Below are 19,732 nucleotides of genomic sequence, written 5' to 3'. Positions count from 1 at the left end.
AGCAGCATCACCCACCATGTATCTTTGACTTCTATCCAAAGCAGTTATGGAAATCCAGCATCAGTGTACAATAATCCCCATTGTGTATGAGGAGCTTGCAAAGGTATGGTAACAAAACTAATGCAATGCACTGATAAGCGGCTTCACTGCTAATTGAATAAGCGTTTAGGAAACATGATTAATAGCTATTTTAATTAGCATGCATCAGAAATGTGTGGGGGTGCAGTTCTACTTCATCGTATAAATGTACAAAAATATACTAACCACTACACTGAAAGCACAAAAACAGACAAAGTCTGTATATATGCAAAATAAACAAGTGGCACACGGAAAAGTGTTCTGAAAAAAGGGTGCATGCATTGTGCCATATATGAAAATGTATAAATGTATTGTGGAATACAAAAGTGTAGAAAATAAAAATAATTATCTAAGACAATTCTCTAATTAGCGAAATATACAAAAACCGCACGATAATGAAACTCATAAGTGTGACCTACAAAAAATAATGGGAGTAGCAGCATACATGTAAACAAAGAGACCCTAATGTAACATCTGTACATGCAGGAGGATAAACCAGAGAGGAGTAGGTAATATCAACAAAGCCTCCAGAATGGAGACTCCGATCCATGGAACGAAGTGCGGCCACTGTCCTTGTAAGAAATAGTAGTTTGCAATTGGCCTAAAGAACATCACCCTAACTGACCCTGTGTGTTATAGATCACAGCCATGCGGTTTTTTTTGTCCTACCAAAGACAAATGGGCGGAGCTACCCATACATAATCACCGCCATGAATGTTGAACGGGAAAAACACGATACCCGAGTGAGATGATGAGATTCTTAGGGGTCAAAACCACACTCAAAGGATCTTCCCATTTCAACTTTAGCCAAGTGAGGTTAACTCTCTCCAAACTACCCGGCATCTGCTCAATCTCCCCACAGAGCATCAGCCCCCAGCAGTTACTGTCATAAATAGGGAATTACATGCTACAGGAAACAGACCCATGGGAATTCTGGGATTTCAACGAGGGATTCCCTGACATAGTATTTAAAGGCTAATATGTCCATATCTCTTTGTTACAAAAGAAGACACCCTGTCTAACTTTTATATTTTGGGAGACCCCCTGGAATGACGTAACTGTTAATATAAAAAGGGTGATCAGATTTTGAAGTCTCTCTCTCCCTCCAGTCTCTTTCTCTATTCCCCTTCCCATTCTCTCTCCCCAGTCTCTCTCTCTACATCCCACCAAGTCGCTCTAATCCACTCCTCTAGTCTCATTCCCCCTCCACCAGTCTCTCTCTCCCTCTCCCCCCTGTGTTTGTTTCTCTCCCACTCCCCCCAGTGTCTCTCCGTTTCTCTCAACAGTGTCTCTCTTTCTCTTCCTCCCCCAGTATCTCTCTCTGCCCCAATATTTCTCTCGCCCCGTCTCCCCTTTCCCCTCCAGTCTCTCTCCTTCCCTCCAGTGCCTCTCTCTCCCTCCCCCAGTGTCTTTCTTTCTCCCCCCGTCTCTTTCTCTCCCTCCACTAGCACTCTCCCTGTCCTCCAGTCTCTTACTCTCCCCCGACAAATGTTTCTCCCTCCCCCTTCCTCCAGTCTCTCTCCCCCTCCCCATTCTCTCTCCATTTATCTCTCCCCCCTCAGTCTCTCTCTCTCTGCCCTGTCTCTCTCCCTCCCTCAGTCTCTCTCTGCCCCGCCTCTTTCTCCCCAGTATCTCTCCCCCTTTCCCCCAGTGTCTCTTCCTCCCTGTTTCTCTCTCCCTCCCCCAGTCTCTGTCTTCCCTTTCCCAGCCTCTCTTCCCCCCCTTCCCCAGTCTCTCTCAATTTCTCCCCTGTCCCAGGCTCTCCATCCCCCCATGTCTATCTCTCTTCCCCCCCGTGTCTCTCTTCTACTCCGCAGTCTCTCTCCCCCCCAGTGTTTCTCTCCTTACTCCCAGTGTCTCAATCCCTTTCCCTCCCAGTGTCTCACCCCCTCCTCCCCCCCCATTGTGTCACTCCCTCCTTCCCCAGTGTCTCACTTCCTCCTTCCCCCCAGTGTCTCTCTCTCTTCTTCCCAGTATCTCTCTCTCCATCCCTCCAGTGTCTCTTTCTCCCTTCCCCAGTCTCTCTCTCCCCCTCCATTGTCTCTATCTTCCCCCTCTCCCCAGTTTCTCTCTCCCCCACAGTCTCTTTATCTTTCCCCCTCCCTCAGTCTATCTCACCTTTTCCCCGCCTCTCATCCCAGGCTCTCCCCCTCTCTCTTTCCCCGTCTCTATCTGTCCCCCTCACCTCAGTCTCTCTCTCCGTTTCTCCCCTTTCCAGTCTTTCTCCCCCATCTCTACCCTATTCTCTCTCCCTCCACCCAAGATATCTTTCTTTCTCCCCCCAGTGTCTCTCTTCCTCTCCAGTGTCTGTCTCTCCTTCCCCCAATCTCTCTAAAAATAGGGCCATCCTAGGGCAAGACGAGCAAAGTGGTCGCCTCGAGCCCCGCATCTTCTAGGTACTTTGGGGGGCACCCACCCTGTGTTGTTATTATTGTATTGTGTGTGTTATATTCTATGGTACCGTTATATCATTATTCTATTGTTAGCAAACCAATTGTTATATACTGGTGTGTGTATCATTTCACTGTAAGTGGCCCTGAAAGGGGTTATCCCGCTGCGCTGGCATCCCTCTCAGGTGGAGGCGCTGCACCGAGGAGAACGACAGCTCACCCCAGGCTCCCAGCTGCGGAGGCTCAGGCCTTCTGTGAGCCACAGGTAATGGCAGCACACGTAGTTCTCTTAGACACAGGGAAAGGGGGATACATATGTAATTGGGGGCGTTTGTGTTTATTTGGGGAGGTGGGGGTTGTATATATTTTGGGGGGGTTGTATGTATTAGGGGGTGGGAAGTTTATTGCATTGGGGTGTTTTTTTTTGGTATATATTTTGTGGGGGGGATTATGTGAGGGGGGAGGGTATGAGTGGGAGGAGCGGGATCGAGTGAGAGGGGGGTAATTGATGGAGAGGGGAGAGTGAGGTGAGACGGAGGGGAGAGAAATACATGGGAAGAGGGAGGAAAATAGAGGGGGTTCGCGAGGTGTGAAATGGGGGGGCTCGCGTAGTGTGAAATGGGGCTTGCAACACTGCTGATGTGGGCGGGGGGCGCCCCGGTCAGAACTGTAGTCCTGGGCCCCGGGAATCTGTCTGTGGACCTGGTCACAACACCCACTACTAGAGCAGCAAGAGAAATACAATAATTTTAATATCACTGGGCTGAAGGCGTTTAGGAGATCAGCAGGTGGACTTGGTTCAAATCCGAGTATCAGATCCTTGTGACCTTGGGGAAATCATGTTATCTTCCTCTGACTCAGACTTCAAAATTAGATTGTAGGCTCCTCAAGGCAGAGACTCGTCCTGCCTGCAAATTACAGAGCTGTGTACACTACCAGTGTGATTATAATACAAGGTATAGCCAGAAACAGAAGGGTACGTTTTTGTTAGTTCTTCCCATCACAATTTCTGAACCTGAAAAAGAGACATTAGGCAGACTAAGCCTTCAGCATTTTCTCCACTCATTACTGCGTTTTGTAAATGACCTATTAGGCACGGTTGTTTATTGTAAAACAGACTGCAATTTAAAAGGCGATGTTGTAAAATGAACAGGAACTCGACCCAGGCAGCTCTATCAATACTGAGATTAAAGAAGCAGTTCTTGCATGTCGTAATGAAGAGCTGTTTGTGACTGTACCTTATATTCCAGTTTATGAAACGGCTACTCTATATTCCATGATTGGGATTACATTAATTTATAATAAAACGACCCACTGTATTGATCACAACGAGCCAGACGTAGGAGGTACATTATGCCGTAGGCGTAGACAGTTATGGTGAAAATAATAGACAAAATGAGACATGCCCGTGACAAATTAGATCATTAGCATCTAAGAGATCAATGAAAAGCATTGTCAGACAAAGGAAGAAATCACTTTACCGGCAAATTAGCAATTGAGAACAAAAGACGTTTTTTTACATCAGGGAGCATTTTTAATAAGCCGTTCTATGCCATTCACATGAATGGGTGATAAGGTGTCTTCCAGGTGTCTTATGGAATAGCAGGGTTTAGTAATTACAGGACACAGTGCTTGAAGACATACAGGATTAGAATGGGGTGACAAACTGCAAAATGCTACTGTTTTCATTTTTCTAAAGGTACGGGGGGCGGGGAGGGGGGAAGAGAAGCTATTCTGATTTCTAAGCGTTTTCCCTTAATGCTTCTAGGAAGACGAGGTCACAATGAGAGTTGGAACTCGAGCCAAGAAACAAGACTTTTCTCATAGGGCTACATGTAGATTTTGGAGTAAAAATGTGTTTCTGCACATACTTTAAAAGTCCAAGCCAATTTGACCAGATCGACTTATCTAAGACCAAATCTAATCAAAGATTAAAATAATAATTTTTTTCTGGTACGATCCTTTGTAGTCTGCCTAGAAATCAGCTCTGTGCTGCTCATTGGAGTGGGGAAAGTAACAATTAACAGCAGGGGCCTTTTTAAATAAATGTATTAAATAAAAAAACAGCTATAAGTATGTAGCCATGCTGTAAAATGGACTGCAGTAATCTCTCCTGCTGGTAGTAAGGCCTGGTAAGTTATGGGAATGCCAGCAGTAATTATGGAGGTTTGCCCTCACACCCTGATGAAGTTCCCTATGTATGGATGGGAGTGGCCACATACTCTGCATCCATAATTAGTGATGTCAGAGTTGTGCCTGCCCCCAGATGATACATAAGGCACAGCACTACTCAAAAGTTTGTTGGTTGTAGTTGTTGGAGTGAGGAGCAAGTCTGAGTACAGACTTGGGAGGAGGCGGCTCACTAGACTGTGACCAGGGACCTGGCACAAGGAATATCTCCCTGAGGGGAGATAGGGAATCCACCAGATTGGGAAGACATACCTTTCAAAGGGCAGTACAGTGAGCATGAGCGGCTGAGCACAACCGCTGTGAGGGGCAGCTGGCCCACCTCACTTCAATAAAGATGACCTTGTTCAACTATACCCTTGTGTGTAAGTGTTGAGTGATTACACAGAGGAGTGCACCACAGAGGAGTTCCTCACCAGGACCATCCACAAGCGGACGCTGGGATCCTGATGAGGTGGAGGCGCTGTACTGGATATAGGTAGGACTCAAGTACACTACCTCAGCTGCCTGTCTGGGTTGGCAATCCCCACACAACACCATGCGGGAGACTCAGGAGTCCTGTTGCCAACAGGTGCACCACCAGACACTACACTGTAATGGGGGCTGGTTAGACCACAGGGGCCAATATGAGATTGGGTGGGTCAGGCCAGGCCAGAAAAACCGTTACAAGTAAATAAATCTAGGGTTCGTAATCTGCTTAAAATCACTTTCGACATAGGTACCTTGGGGAGAAGTGAATCATTAAAAAGGCTGCTCCCTTATGAACTGTTACCTTAGTTTTTTAAGAAAGCATTTTTATAAAGACCTGTGCTAATAGACATGAAATAAAAGAAATAAAATGTACTACATTTGTGGATAAGGAGGGGGTCACCTTGGAGCTTGTGGTGACATTTCAGACGCAGGAAGAAGTATTGAGGATTCATCTAATGCACTACTAAAACCTCTCATTGGGTCTCAGATTGTGCGGCATGACTCCAAACCCACATCGTCTCCGCCTCGCTGCAATAAGGCACGAAGATCAGTGGATAATTTATACTTGCAGAGTGATGCTTATGCATACAGTACTTGCAGCAAGACAAAGGCCCAGTGGGACATCTCACTACTGCTTCCAGTTTGTAGTGGCGAGAATTATAACAGAAAATGTAAGGTGCCTCCCTCATGCCAGACACATTTAAGTAAATATATTTTATGGAGTTCTTTCTGGGAGAAAACATGACTTAACTTTAAATAAAAATAGCAATAGTAATAGTAATTGTGCACTTTAAAGCAGCAATACAAGTGCACAGTTTGTTTTTATTGTTTAACATAGGTTTGAAGCAAGTGGTCGCCGGAGCTGGACCCCATTCATTTCAGCTCCGGGGACCCAGTGCATCTGGAGATACTTTTGTAGGGGGTGCCGGTAGCTGCTCCGCTTGGCTAGCAGAGATCACGTAATGGCTGCTGTTCAAAGCTGCCACGCCCTGTGGGCCAATAGGAAGCCATGACGTCCTTCGGTGCGGTTTCCTATTGGCCCCCGTGATGCAGGAGATTTAAACTTGCAGGAGATACAGGCACCCCCTACTGAGGTATTTCTGGAAGGAGGGGGTCCCCTGAGCTGAAATTAATGGGGTTCAGCTCCGGAGACCCCCCGCTTCACACATATGTTAAACAATAAAAAAAAAATCGCCTGCTTGAATTGCTCCTTTAAATACAACCATAGCTGAATAAAAACATTACATACATCAATTATTAAAAAGATGCATGCACAGCAGAGCATTACGTTAACCATAACGACAGTTAATGATAATGAGATGCAAAAGAGGTGTTCACCTAACGGTGCATATCCACGAGGGTCCAGTAAGGTTAATGCAGGGACTAAACGTTACTTTGCATATCCACGAGGGTCCAGTAAGGTTAATGCAGGAACTAAACGTTACTTTGCATATCCATGAGGGTCCAGTAAGGTTAATGCAGGGACTAAACATACTTTGCATATACACGAGGGTCCAGTAAGGTTAATGCAGGGACTAAACGTTACTTTGCATATCCACGAGGGTCCAGTAAGGTTAATGCAGGGACTAAACATACTTTGCATATCCACGAGGGTCCAGTAAGGTTAATGCAGGGACTAAACGTTACTTTGCATATCCACGAGGGTCCAGTAAGGTTAATGCAGGGACTAAAAGTTACTTTGCATATCCACGAGGGTCCAGTAAGGTTAATGCAGGGACTAAACGTTACTTTGCATATCCACGAGGGTCCAGTAAGGTTAATGCAGGGACTAAACATACTTTGCATGATCAAATGTGTTAAATGATCGAATTTACCAGGTACCTCCGGTGTGTTTGGAGAGGCAAATATAAGTCAATGGATCCTTTACTAAACTAGGTCTGGCTCTCTTTCCTTATGACTAACACGTACTCAACGTGATGTCATTGGCAGATAACGCAATGGTGCGTTACAATAACGTGATGTCACGTCTATTCTAATGAGATAAACAATGGCCGTTGTTTTCGCATATAATTAGCGTTGTGGAAATTACTTTTATTATCATATTTATGTTGTTTACTTCAGGCACTGTACCGGTTGAGTACGATCATCGGAGGGTCTCCCGGCTTCAATTGGTAGAGCAAAAGTTTCTTTGAACGGAAGTTAAAGTCTGGATACTGTCTTTATTTGTTATAAAATGTTATATACTTACCTCGATGCGCTCTGTTCTTCTTGAGGTTTTTTTCTGGTTGGAGATTGTGTCTGTGCTGGACTTGGATTGTCCTGTTTAGAGAAGAGCTGCAAGAGGGACTTTCTGCCGTTTGATGTCATCCTGCACGGTGGACACTAGTGTTGTATTTGTATGGTGCCAATATGTTCCGCATTGCAGTACAATGGGGGAGGGCAATAACATTGTAAGACACAACAGTACCACGACCGTGGCCCCCTGCAGACGCACTTACCATACATACCCTCCTACTGTCTCTGTACCTTCTTCCTACTTACCACTTCAATTGTAAGCTCTTCTGGGCAGGGACTTCTTTTCCTAATGTTACTTTTATGTCTCAAGCACTTATTACCATTGTGTTATATTATTATGTCATATATATTACTGCTGTGACGCGCTAAGTACAAAGATGGTGCTATATAAATAAAGATACACATACATACAGTTGTGTGAAAAAGAAAGTACACCCTCTTTGAATTCTATGGTTTTACATATCAGGGCATAATAACAATCATCTGTTCCTTAGCAGGTCTTAAAATGAGGTAAATATAACCTCAGACGAACAACAACACATGGCATATTACACCGTGTCATGATTTATTTAACAAAAATAAAGCCGAAATGGAGAAGCTATGTGTGAAAAACTAAGTACACCCTTACTGCTTCCATAGGAATTAAGATGCTAAGTAGCAGACAGGTGCTGCTAATCAAATTCCCTTGATTAATTGATCATCAGCAAGTGTGACCACCTCTATTAAAGCCGAAGTTTTAGCAGTTTGCTGGTCTGGAGCATTCAGGTGTGTGTTAACACAATGCCAAGGAGGAAAGACATCAGCAATGATCTTAGAGAAGCAATTGTTGCTGCCCATCAGTCTGGGAAAGGTTATAAGGCAATTTTCAAACAATTTAAAGTCCATCATTCTACAGTGAGAAAGATTATTGAAAAGTGGAAATCATTCAAGACAGTTGCCAATCTTCCCAGGAGTGGACATCCCAGCAAATTCACCCCAAGGTCAGACCGTGCAATGCTCAGAGAAATTGCAAAAAAACAAGAGTTACATCTCAGACTCTACAGGCCTCAGTTCGCATGTTAAATGTTAAAGTTCATGACAGTACAATTAGAAAAAGACTGAACAAGTATGGTTTGTTTGGAAGGGTTGCCAGGAGACAGCCTCTTCTCTCTAAAAAGAACATGGTAGCACGGCTTAGGTTTGCAAAGCTGCATCTAAACAAACCACAAGACTTCTGGAACAATGTCCTTTGGACAGACGAGACTAAAGTGGAGATGTTTGGCCATAATGCACAGCGCCACGTTTGGCGAAAACCAAACACAGCATATCAGCACAAACACCTCATACCAACTGTCAAGCATGGTGGTGGAGGAGTGATGATTTGGGCTTGTTTTTCAGCCACAGGACATGGGAACCTTGCAGTCATTGAGTCGACCATGAACTCCTCTGTATACCAAAGTATTCTAGAGTCAAATGTGAGGCCATCTGTCCAACAGCTAAAGCTTGGCCGAAATTGGGTCTTGCAACAGGACAATGATCCCAAGCACACCAGCAAATCTATAACAGAATGGCTGAAGAAGAAAAGAATCAAGGTGCTGCAATGGCCCAGTCAAAGTCCAGACCTCAACCCGATTGAAATGCAGTGGCTGGACCTTAAGAGAGCTGGGCATAAACAAATGCCCACAAACCTCAATGAACTGAAGCAACGTTGTACAGAAGAGTGGGCCAAAATTCCTCCACAACAATGTGAGAGACTGATAAAGTCACACAGAAAACGATTACTTCAAGTTATTGCTGCTAAAGGTGGTTCTACGAGCTATTGAATCATAAGGTATACTTAGTTTTTCACACATGGCTTCTCCATTATGGCTTTATTTTTGTTAAATAAATCATGACACGGTGTAATATGTCATGTGTTGTTGTTCATCTGAGGTTCTATTTATCTAATTTTAAGACCTGCTAAGGAACAGATATTGTTATTATGTCCTGATATGTAAAACCATAGAATTCAAAGAGGGTGTACTTTCTTTTTCATAAAACTGTACATGTCAAGACAAACTGAGACAAAACCTCAGGGAACATAATGTCCCTTAATGATTTAGGTAATGTCCTTTTATTAGCCCTGATTTAATGGAGTTCTGTGGATCTGGCCCAGCGTAGTCCAAATGAATGGGTCATAAGACTGTACATCATAGTACTGCTTACTGAACCTGGATCATTATGTACAAGAAAAGCCTCTTTCAGACCAGTAGATGGCGATCATACACACTGTTATTGGTAGCCATTGAAAGAGCAACAGGTCACTAGAATGGATGCACTAGTCCTACTTAGCTTGGTTGAAGCAGCATGTGGCAAAGCAATTCCTTTATTACTATTGTAACACAAATTTTAGAATGAAAGCTATGTTTTCAATGTATAGCTTTTCAAAACTGATCATACCTAACTCTGAACAGCACAACCACAATTTCCATGGAATATGCAGCACATATGGAGACTGTGTATTCAGGGGATCATAGGTAATGAAAGAAAGGATGCACTCGGGTGCTTTAAGATTTGTACAAGATAGAAAACTACTACCGCTAAATTTCACCATAACGTAGGAAATTATGATCAAAAATAGGAAGCTAAAGATAATTAAAAATAATATATATATATATATATATATATATATATATATATACAGTGCTCGACAAATAATGTTAACCTGTCGCCCGTTGCGAGTGGATTTAGGCAGCTGGCGACCCGTGCTGCAGCTCAATGAATTCCCCTGCTCGTGCCAATTTTTTTTTTTTTTTTTTTTTAAATAAATAAATAAATAATCCCCCTCCCTGATTGGGTTAAAAAAAAAGTTAAAAAAAATGGCGGCAAATCCTGTGGTCCCGGCGCGCGTGCACAGGGCAAGCAGAGTGTCCTGCCATTTGCGCTGCCTGTTCCCCCCAGCAACCCAGAATCCCCCGCATCCCTCCCCCCCCCCCACGTGGGACGGAGGGGGAAGCCCAAACCAAGCCCCGCGCGCAACCCAGCCCCCCCCCCCCTCCGCTCCCCACGTGGGACGGAGGGGGAGCCCAAACCAAGCCCCGCGCGCAACCCAGCCCCCCCCCCTCCGCTCCCCACGTGGGACGGAGGGGGAACCCCAAAACAAGCGCCGCGCGCGATCCAGCCCCCACACCCTCCCCCCTCCGCTCCCCACGTGGAACGGAGGGGGAAGCCCAAATCAAGCGCGCGATCCAGCCCCCCCGCACCCTCCGCTCCCCACGTGGGACGGAGGGGGAAGTGCAAACCCAGCTTCCCCCGTGCGCGCCTCCTGCTGGGACCTGCTCCTGCTCCTGCTGGGACCTGCTCCTGCTCCTGCTGGGACCTGCTGCTGCTGCTGCTGGGACCTGCTCCTGCTCGTGCTGGGACCTGCTGCTGCTGCTGCTGCTGCTCCTGCTGGGACCTGCTGCTGCTGCTGCTGCTGGGACCTGCTGCTGCTGCTGCTGCTGCTGGGACCTGCTGCTGCTGCTGCTGAGGCCCACGCTGCGCTGTGTGTCCCATGTCTTGGAGAGGGCCCACTGCCGTGCGGAGACCCCACTGCTGCCACGTGTGACCCGGTGAGTGTGTGAGTGACAGACTGAGTGTCTGTGAGTGTGCCTGTGTGCCTGTCAGTGTGCCTGTGTGTCTGTGAGTGTGCCTGTGTGTCTGTGAGTGTGCCTGTCAGTGTGCCTGTGTGTGTGTGTGTCTGTCAGTGTGCCTGTGTGTCTGTGAGTGTGTCTGTGAGTGTGCCTGTGTGTCTGTCAGTGTGCCTGTGTGTCTGTCAGTGTGCCTGTGAGTGTGCCTGTGTGTCTGTGAGTGTGCCTGTGTGTCTGTGAGTGTGCCTGTGTGTCTGTGAGTGTGCCTGTGTGTCTGTGAGTGTGCCTGTGTGTCTGTGAGTGTGTCTGTGAGTGTGCCTGTCAGTGTGCCTGTGTGTGTGTGTGTGTGTGTGTCTGTCAGTGTGCCTGTGTGTCTGTGAGTGTGCCTGTGAGTGTGCCTGTGAGTGTGCCTGTGTGTCTGTGAGTGTGCCTGTGTGTCTGTGAGTGTGCCTGTGTGCCTGTGTGCCTGTGTGTCTGTGAGTGTGCCTGTGTGTCTGTGAGTGTGCCTGTGTGTCTGTCAGTGTGCCTGTGTGTCTGTGAGTGTGCCTGTGTGTCTGTCAGTGTGCCTGTGTGTCTGTGAGTGTGCCTGTGTGTCTGTGAGTGTGCCTGTGTGTCTGTGAGTGTGCCTGTGTGTCTGTGAGTGTGCCTGTGTGCCTGTGTGCCTGTGTGTCTGTGAGTGTGCCTGTGTGTCTGTGAGTGTGCCTGTGTGTCTGTGAGTGTGCCTGTGTGTCTGTCAGTGTGCCTGTGTGTCTGTGAGTGTGCCTGTGTGTCTGTCAGTGTGTCTGTGTGTCTGTCAGTGTGCCTGTGTGTCTGTGAGTGTGCCTGTGTGTCTGTGAGTGTGCCTGTGAGTGTGCCTGTGTGTCTGTGAGTGTGCCTGTGTGTCTGTCAGTGTGCCTGTGTGTCTGTCAGTGTGTCTGTGTGTCTGTCAGTGTGCCTGTGTGTCTGTGAGTGTGCCTGTGTGTCTGTGAGTGTGCCTGTGAGTGTGCCTGTGTGTCTGTGAGTGTGCCTGTGTGTCTGTGAGTGTACCTGTGTGTCTGTGAGTGTGCCTGTGTGTCTGTGAGTGTGCCTGTGTGTCTGTGAGTGTGCCTGTGTGTCTGTGAGTGTGCCTGTGTGTCTGTGAGTGTGCCTGTCAGTGTGCCTGTGTGTGTGTGTGTCTGTCAGTGTGCCTGTGTGTCTGTGAGTGTGCCTGTGAGTGTGCCTGTGAGTGTGCCTGTGTGCCTGTGTGTCTGTGTGTCTGTGAGTGTGCCTGTGTGCCTGTGTGTCTGTGAGTGTGCCTGTGTGTCTGTGAGTGTGCCTGTGTGTCTGTGAGTGTGTCTGTGTGTCTGTGAGTGTGCCTGTGTGTCTGTCAGTGTGCCTGTGTGTCTGTCTGTCTGTGTGTCTGTGTGTGTGCCTGTCTGTGTGCCTATCTGTGTGTGTGTGTCTGTGTGTGTGTGTGTCTGTGTGTGTGTGTGTGTGTGAGTGAGTGTCTCTGAGTGTGTGTCTGTGAGTCTTCTGCGTGAGTGTGTCTCTGCATGAGTGTCTGCGTGAGTGTGTCTCTGCGTGTCTGTGAGAGTGAGTGTGTGTCTGTGAGTGTCACCCTCTCCCTATGTCGCCCTCGCCTTCTCCCTGTCGCCCTCGCCCTCTCTCTGTCTTTGTCTCTCATTCTCTCTGTGTGTGTTCTGTGTCTCTCTTTTTCTGTGTGTCTCTCTTTTTCTGTGTGTGTCTCTCTTTTTCTGTGTGTCTCTCTTTTTCTGTGTGTGTCTCTCTTTTTCTGTGTGTGTCTCTCTTTTTCTGTGTGTGTCTCTCTTTTTCTGTGTGTGTCTCTCTTTTTCTGTGTGTGTCTCTCTCTCTCTGTGTGTGTCTCTCTTTTTCTGTGTGTGTCTCTCTCTGTCTGTCTCTCTCTGTGTGTCTCTCTCTGTCTGTCTCTCTCTGTCTGTCTCTCTCTGTCTGTCACTCTCTGTCTGTCTCTCTCTGTCTGTCTCTCTCTATCTGTCTCTCTCTATCTGTCTCTCTCTCTCTATCTGTCTCTCTGGCCGAGTCCATAGAAGGACAGGCCGCGCTGAGCCTTGCGGACGCTCCGCGCTGAGCCCCTGCATACTCAATGAGGATGCCTTTAGAGGGGGCTCACGCGAGCGTCCGCAGGCGTGCTGAGGCGCTGGAGTTTTCAGCCGACAGCCAAGCTGTTTTTCAGAGCACTGTCGGCTGAAAACATCCAATCAGCGCGGAGCAGCGTCAACGTCACGGCGCCTTGACGTCTCTTTATCTGTCTCTCTCTGTCTCTCTCTCTGTCTCTCTCTCTGTCTCTCTCTCTGTCTCTCTCTCTGTCTCTCTCCCACTCTCTCTCTCTGTCTCTCCCACTCTCTCTCTCTGTCTCTCCCACTCTCTCTCTCTGTCTCTCCCACTCTCTCTCTCTGTCTCTCCCTCTCTGTCTCTCCCACTCTCTCTCTCTGTCTCTCCCACTCTCTCTCTCTGTCTCTCCCACTCTCTCTCTCTGTCTCTCCCACTCTCTCTCTCTCTCTCTCTCTCTGTCTCTCCCACTCTCTCTCTCTGTCTCTCCCACTCTCTCTCTCTGTCTCTCCCACTCTCCCACTCTCTCTCTCTGTCTCTCCCACTCTCTCTCTCTGTCTCTCCCACTCTCCCACTCTCTCTCTCTGTCTCTCCCACTCTCTCTCTCTGTCTCTCCCACTCTCTCTCTCTGTCACTCTCTCTCTCTGTCACTCTCTCTCTCTGTCACTCTCTCTCTCTGTCACTCTCTCTCTCTGTCACTCTCTCTCTCTGTCACTCTCTCTCTCTGTCACTCTCTCTCTCTGTCACTCTCTCTCTCTCCCACTCTCTCTCTCTCCCACTCTCTCTCTCTCCCACTCTCTCTCTCTCCCACTCTCTCTCTCTCCCACTCTCTCTCTCTCCCACTCTCTCTCTCCCACTCTCTCTCTCTGTCTCTCCCACTCTCTCTCTCTGTCTCTCCCACTCTCTCTCTCTGTCTCTCCCACTCTCTCTCTCTGTCTCTCCCACTCTCTCTCTCTGTCACTCTCTCTCTCTGTCACTCTCTCTCTCTGTCACTCTCTCTCTCTCTGTCACTCTCTCTCTCTGTCACTCTCTCTCTCTGTCACTCTCTCTCTCTGTCACTCTCTCTCTCTGTCACTCTCTCTCTCTGTCACTCTCTCTCTCTCCCACTCTCTCTCTCCCACTCTCTCTCTCTCTCTCTCCCACTCCCTCTCTCTCCCACTCTCTCTCCCACTCTCTCTCTCTCCCACTCTCTCTCTCTCCCACTCTCTCTCTCTCCCACTCTCTCTCTCTCCCACTCTCTCTCTCTCCCACTCTCTCTCTCTCCCACTCTCTCTCTCTCTCACTCTCACTCTCTCCCACACTCTCTCTCTCTCCCCCACACACTCTCGCTCTCTCCCCCACACACTCTCGCTCTCTCCCCCACACACTCTCGCTCTCTCCCCCACACACTCTCACACTATGGATCTGGATATCTTAACTGCCCTATACTACACTGAAATAACCTATACTGCTTACTTCCAGATCTGACTCAAGCTTCACACGGAAGACATCGAACCCCCCCTAACCCAGAAGACAGGTAACGAACACTTCCCCTCCAATGTATAACATTGCGGGAATGAGGGTACCTGGACTTTGAGGGTCTGCGGATCAGGTAAGATCCCAGACGGGATTGCTGCTTTAAATATTGTGAAGCGGGGGCATCCAGACACTAGTTAAGGGGTGCAGGAAACTAGTCATCCACATCTGGCTTTTTTTTTCTAGATTTGACATTTATACACACACACACACACACACACACACACACACACACACACACACACACACACACACACACACACACACACACACACACACACACACACACCAAGGACTAATTGTAGTATAATGTAATACAATAAATAAACTAATATCAAAAACGAATGTTCTTACTAGGAATTTATTCAATTTATGGCTTTTTTTAAAATGCGTGGCTGGGGGCGGGACTAGAGGCGGGGTTGGGGGCGGGACTAGGTGGCGAGTAGATTTTTTGGTTCGGCGAGTAGATTTTTGGGTGATTTGTCAAGCACTGTATATATATATATATATGTACATATATCATATTTTAAGTTATGATGGGTGAAAAAGGCAACAAAAAATTTCCACCGTTGGCATATAACCAATAAAGAATATCTCTTGTGAGCACATTCACATGTCTTATACAGGTCTGCAACCCTGCCTTTCACCATTATCACCTCGCATACAGTGCTCCCACTGCAGCAAGGAATTATGGGAAATGACATGCAAATGAGCACACAATGTGTCACCTTTTGCCTGTAATATCCATTCACATGCATCAGCTTAAATGGGCTCCATGTGAATGGCTGGTGTCCTGTCCCAGCAAGTCCCACCCAAATATGAAGTTGCGCTACCCCCGGTAATGGGTACTCCAGTACCCAGGTGCTGCTTGTAGCCGTGTGCTGAATCGGTCCCACGCCGCAGGGCCTCCAACAATCCCCTCACGCCTTAGAGTCCAGTCCTCCACGTGGGGTGAGCTCCAGCCGGAGTGTCTCACACAAATGTCTCTGAACCTGCAGTCTGGTCCCAGGCTGCAGGTCATCCGCATGGATGTCCATCCACCGCGCAGCTGTACTACTATGCTCTAAGGGGAAGGGTCCGCTCACGGAGGATATCCTGCTCCTCCAGGCTGCATAAATCCCATTGGCTGGGACAGCCCATATGGTATTTCCCCCCCCCCCTGAGGATTTTAGAACTCGTAGTCCCGTTACAGTCCATGCGGAGCCAATCCGACATGGTGCTGCACTCTTTCCTAGCAATGCCTTATGCGGCTTGTAGTTCTTAATGCCTTTTGCAGACATTTAAAGATGGCCGCCGCTCCAGCCGCAACTGCGCATGCACAACAAGTCTGCAGCAGCCACCGCTACCTTCCCCATTCGCACAGAGCTCCGGCGTATCACTGACCAGCCAGCCAGTTCCCCTTCACTAGAGGTAAGGAGGGGGACTTGGCTACATATATATATACACACAAACACATGTACATACAAATATATTTACGAATGGCTTTCTGTGAGCCTGAGAGGTGTCATTATTACCTGTTTCTCTTCTTTCGATGTTCCCTGTTGCAGTTTTCAGATTCACTACCACTGCTGGTATTACAACGTGACCGTGATCTAGAGGTAAAATCAAGATAAATTAATTCAATCGGGTCTTAATAGAAGAGATACAATCATTTTCTATGTTTAAAAACTGCAAAAGAAGTAGATACTTGTCCAGTTATAGGATCCGAATAACTATGGCACCCATATAGCAGACGAACAGATACCCCTACTCCTGATGCCTGTCATTCTGCTGGCAGAAACTTCCTGATGGGACATTTTCATTTAATTTTGCTGTCTAAAATGTGTGTAGGGAGCAAGCTAAAAAGAACAATGTATGTAAGAAGCTTGTTTGTGTTTGCACAACACCATGCCATGTGAAACTAAAGAAACTGAAACCAGGTTGGAGGTCAGACAATGACAGAGCATCTCTCTCTCTCTCTCTCCATATAAACTGTATATATAGGCTTGTTGACCCTTGTTTGGTATGATGTAATAAACCCCAACTTTATTTGCTTTTCATGTGCCGGTGTTTGTTCCTATTGACCCGGCAAGGGCACAAGCATGGACAGGCCATAAGCACCATTAACTGTTGTTGTATAGAGAGTGCGAAGCTTCACTCAACTCCAATCGAAAGATAGAGACCATAAGAAAGATCTGTTAAATGAAAGCATGTAATGTATATTCCCTGCTTTATTTCTAGGAGCCATAACAATGCATTAAAGGCATTGGGTGGAAACGTTTGGTCTGCAGACTAATATTTCATGAAGCACAGTGGTAAGTACTGTGGCTATCCCACAACCATTTACCTTCTATGCCTGTGGAATTTCTAAGTTCTAACAATACTAATCTATTTATTTACTCTGACTCTGTTGTGGAGTGATGAACTGTATGAATCACAATCCCCTTCAGAGCTTATATTTACACTGGAATAGAGATATATGCCCACGGTACCTGGCAGTGGGACTCCTACCAGACTCCTACCAGAAATCTACCCAATTTTATGGCTGTCTTTACAGCCAGGTAACTCGGTTTCTTCTAGAAGAATATAGGAATGTGTAACAGGGACTTAACCCTGTCTAAATTAAGCTTCAATAGAAAGCCTCTAGTGGGCTGAGAAATCCAGTAGGCAGCTGATTAATTGCAGCCAACATCAATTAACCAGTCTCCACCTGGCTAATCAGACAGTTTGAAAAGCCTCCTGCTGGGAACTAACAGAGAGACTCTTGAGCACACTGGACTGTGGGCTGCCAGCAAGACACCAGGGACCAGACCTCTATTTCAGGGTGCAGCGAACCTGGGAACCCGCCAGAGGCTGGCCCCTCAACGGACACTGACCCAGAGACTGACATGATGGGCCACTTGCTTTGAGGTACCACTTTTGGACTTTGGGGTTTTAGGTTAGTAAGAGGCTTATCCTCCTAGCCCTGCAGATAGGGACTGGGGATGTGAGTTAGATCTTACAAAGGGATAGGCTGTTTATTTCTTTGTGTGTGTGTATATATATACATATATACATATATATATATATATATATATATATATATATATATATATATATATATATATATATATATATATATATCCTTATAAAAGCCATTATTTAATTTCCCCAAAACTGTCTCCCTGCTCGTACCTCTGCACATGTCTCTTACAGAATGTTATTTATTAGTGCCTCCTATGTCAGCTCATGTGTGCATACCTCCGCCTGTGCTTTAGATCTGAATCTTCACCACTGTTTTGACCTTTCCTGCAGAGAGAAAATAATAAGAATGTATCATTATGATTTGTGACGAACAATATACTGCAAGATGCTTTGTACTGTCTTTTTGTAAAACAGCAGCCTTTGTACGTATGGTTGGTCAGCATGGTGTAACATACATACTCACATTTTTTTTTTAAACTTCTTCCCTTGTATTTACAAATAACAGCTGGTTGGAAGGAAATTATTCTCTTTTCTTTTTTCAATATGTACCATACTATGTATACATCTTTTAGAAAATACAAATCTAGGATATGTAGGGATGCTATTTGTACAGAAAGTCATTAAAGATGAGCAGAAGCTGCACAGTGGTGTGTGTGTATGTAGATAGATAGATAAGGGGAAGAAACAGCGCACAACCCTAGTGCATTACCCCAAATATAGAATATAGGGGATAGTCCCCTGATGAAGTCAGCTGACGCTGACAAAACGCGTAGGGTGTGTGATGTCATCACGCTACTTTAGACACGTGACTTGCATGTTACCGATTGGGATCTCCTCCAAACAACGCAGATTGAGTGAGTGCCTGTACCGAGCTGAGCTGTGCCTACACTACCATTTACATTTACAGCTGCCATTACTGATGTCGGGGTCTGAGGACTCTTACAGCTTCTAGCGGCAGTTCTATCAGCAGGAGGCGTTTTGGACTCTCACTCACTACTAGACGTACCATCTGGAGGTTCCCCCAGCTGACGGTTGTTAACCACAGCGGTACCGGTATCAAAGAAACCTTTCAATTATCTTTTATTGTATTCATCTTGTAAGTGGGCATTGTCTTCCCTCTTCCTTTTAATAAATTCTATATTTGTGGTAACGCACTAGGGTTGTACACTGTTTCTTCCCTTTTTCTATACAGATTCTTCTTGGGGAGTGATTCTTCCCGGATACAGCAGCCTCCAACCCCCACGTTTTTGGCTTCACAGCACAAGAATTGTGTGATCGGACTGCAAACTCTCTCCTTTGTTCTCCTGATTTGGACTTGTAACTATGTATTGTTATATACTATATATTCACTGACACATTTATATTGTTTATTTTAATTGCATTAATTTTTTTAATTTGAGCGCTGGTATGTACTGTATGTATGTATGTATGTATGTGAGAGAGATATCAATATCATAGAAATGTCCCATACCTCCTTACAGGCTGCCCTGATTCGTTGTCGCTCCCAGATTGGTTACGCCGCCGAGGGTTGGGAAACTTTGGTGATTTATTGCGATCACTGGGAGAATTGTACAGTCCACTAAAATGAAACATGCACAAAGAAGTGGTTGAAGCTGATTAGTAATAATGTTCATTTCTCATGTACTTGAATCTCCCATGCAAATCATTGTATTGTAGCTAAAATCCCCCATAGAAACCATGGAATTGGATCTATATATTAGCATTCTATTCAGATGACATCCTTGACCCTTGAAAATGAGGTCTTAGGGAATAAGTCTCAACGGGCAACCTCGATCAGGTTATTTTATACATTGGATGGGGCTAGAGCTGTAAAAGATTAATGTCTTACTGAGCTAAACCCCGTCTTAGCCTGGTTTGATATAGAAAATTTTACTTTTTATATGACTGCATTGAATCTACAGCTTAGTTTCAACCAAACGTGAAAAAGATGCAGAAGTTTACATTTTAGTAATGCCCCAGCAGTAGGCTGGGGCCATAGTGCTGTGCGGCGCAAATAAAATACAGTACTTCTATCAGGCCAGCCATAGTGTGCGTGACCACGGACGCAAGGAAGGCGTGCGCGACTCCTTGTGCTCCGTCGCAAGCGCCTGCACTATAATCACGGCCGTGGTCAGAACACCAAGGGCAGTTTGTAGAGTCACATTTATAACCAGAAAATGAACTGACTTAAAACTGAATAATTAATTCTGTTATAGTGCTGCCAGTATATACAGCATTATACATTGCAGTGACATAAAA

General features: G+C 46.3%; 1 protein-coding gene across 3 annotated transcripts in view; it reads right to left on the bottom strand.

The window, feature by feature from the left end:
- Positions 1-19,732, bottom strand: part of EPB41L4A (erythrocyte membrane protein band 4.1 like 4A) — a 403,094-nt gene that overhangs the window by 49,619 nt on the left and 333,743 nt on the right. For all 3 annotated transcript variants that reach the window (XM_075601703.1, XM_075601694.1, XM_075601711.1), the window contains 3 exons: positions 18,945-19,052; positions 17,750-17,797; positions 16,045-16,122 (listed from right to left, as the gene is read on the bottom strand). In XM_075601703.1, coding sequence (XP_075457818.1) covers positions 16,045-16,122; positions 17,750-17,797; positions 18,945-19,052 — 234 coding nt within the window. The remainder of the gene's footprint in view (positions 1-16,044; positions 16,123-17,749; positions 17,798-18,944; positions 19,053-19,732) is intronic.

The sequence above is a fragment of the Ascaphus truei genome, chromosome 1 (assembly GCF_040206685.1).
Source record: "Ascaphus truei isolate aAscTru1 chromosome 1, aAscTru1.hap1, whole genome shotgun sequence".
Taxonomy (NCBI): Eukaryota; Metazoa; Chordata; class Amphibia; order Anura; family Ascaphidae; genus Ascaphus; species Ascaphus truei.
This window is presented reverse-complemented; position numbering and strand designations above follow the sequence as displayed.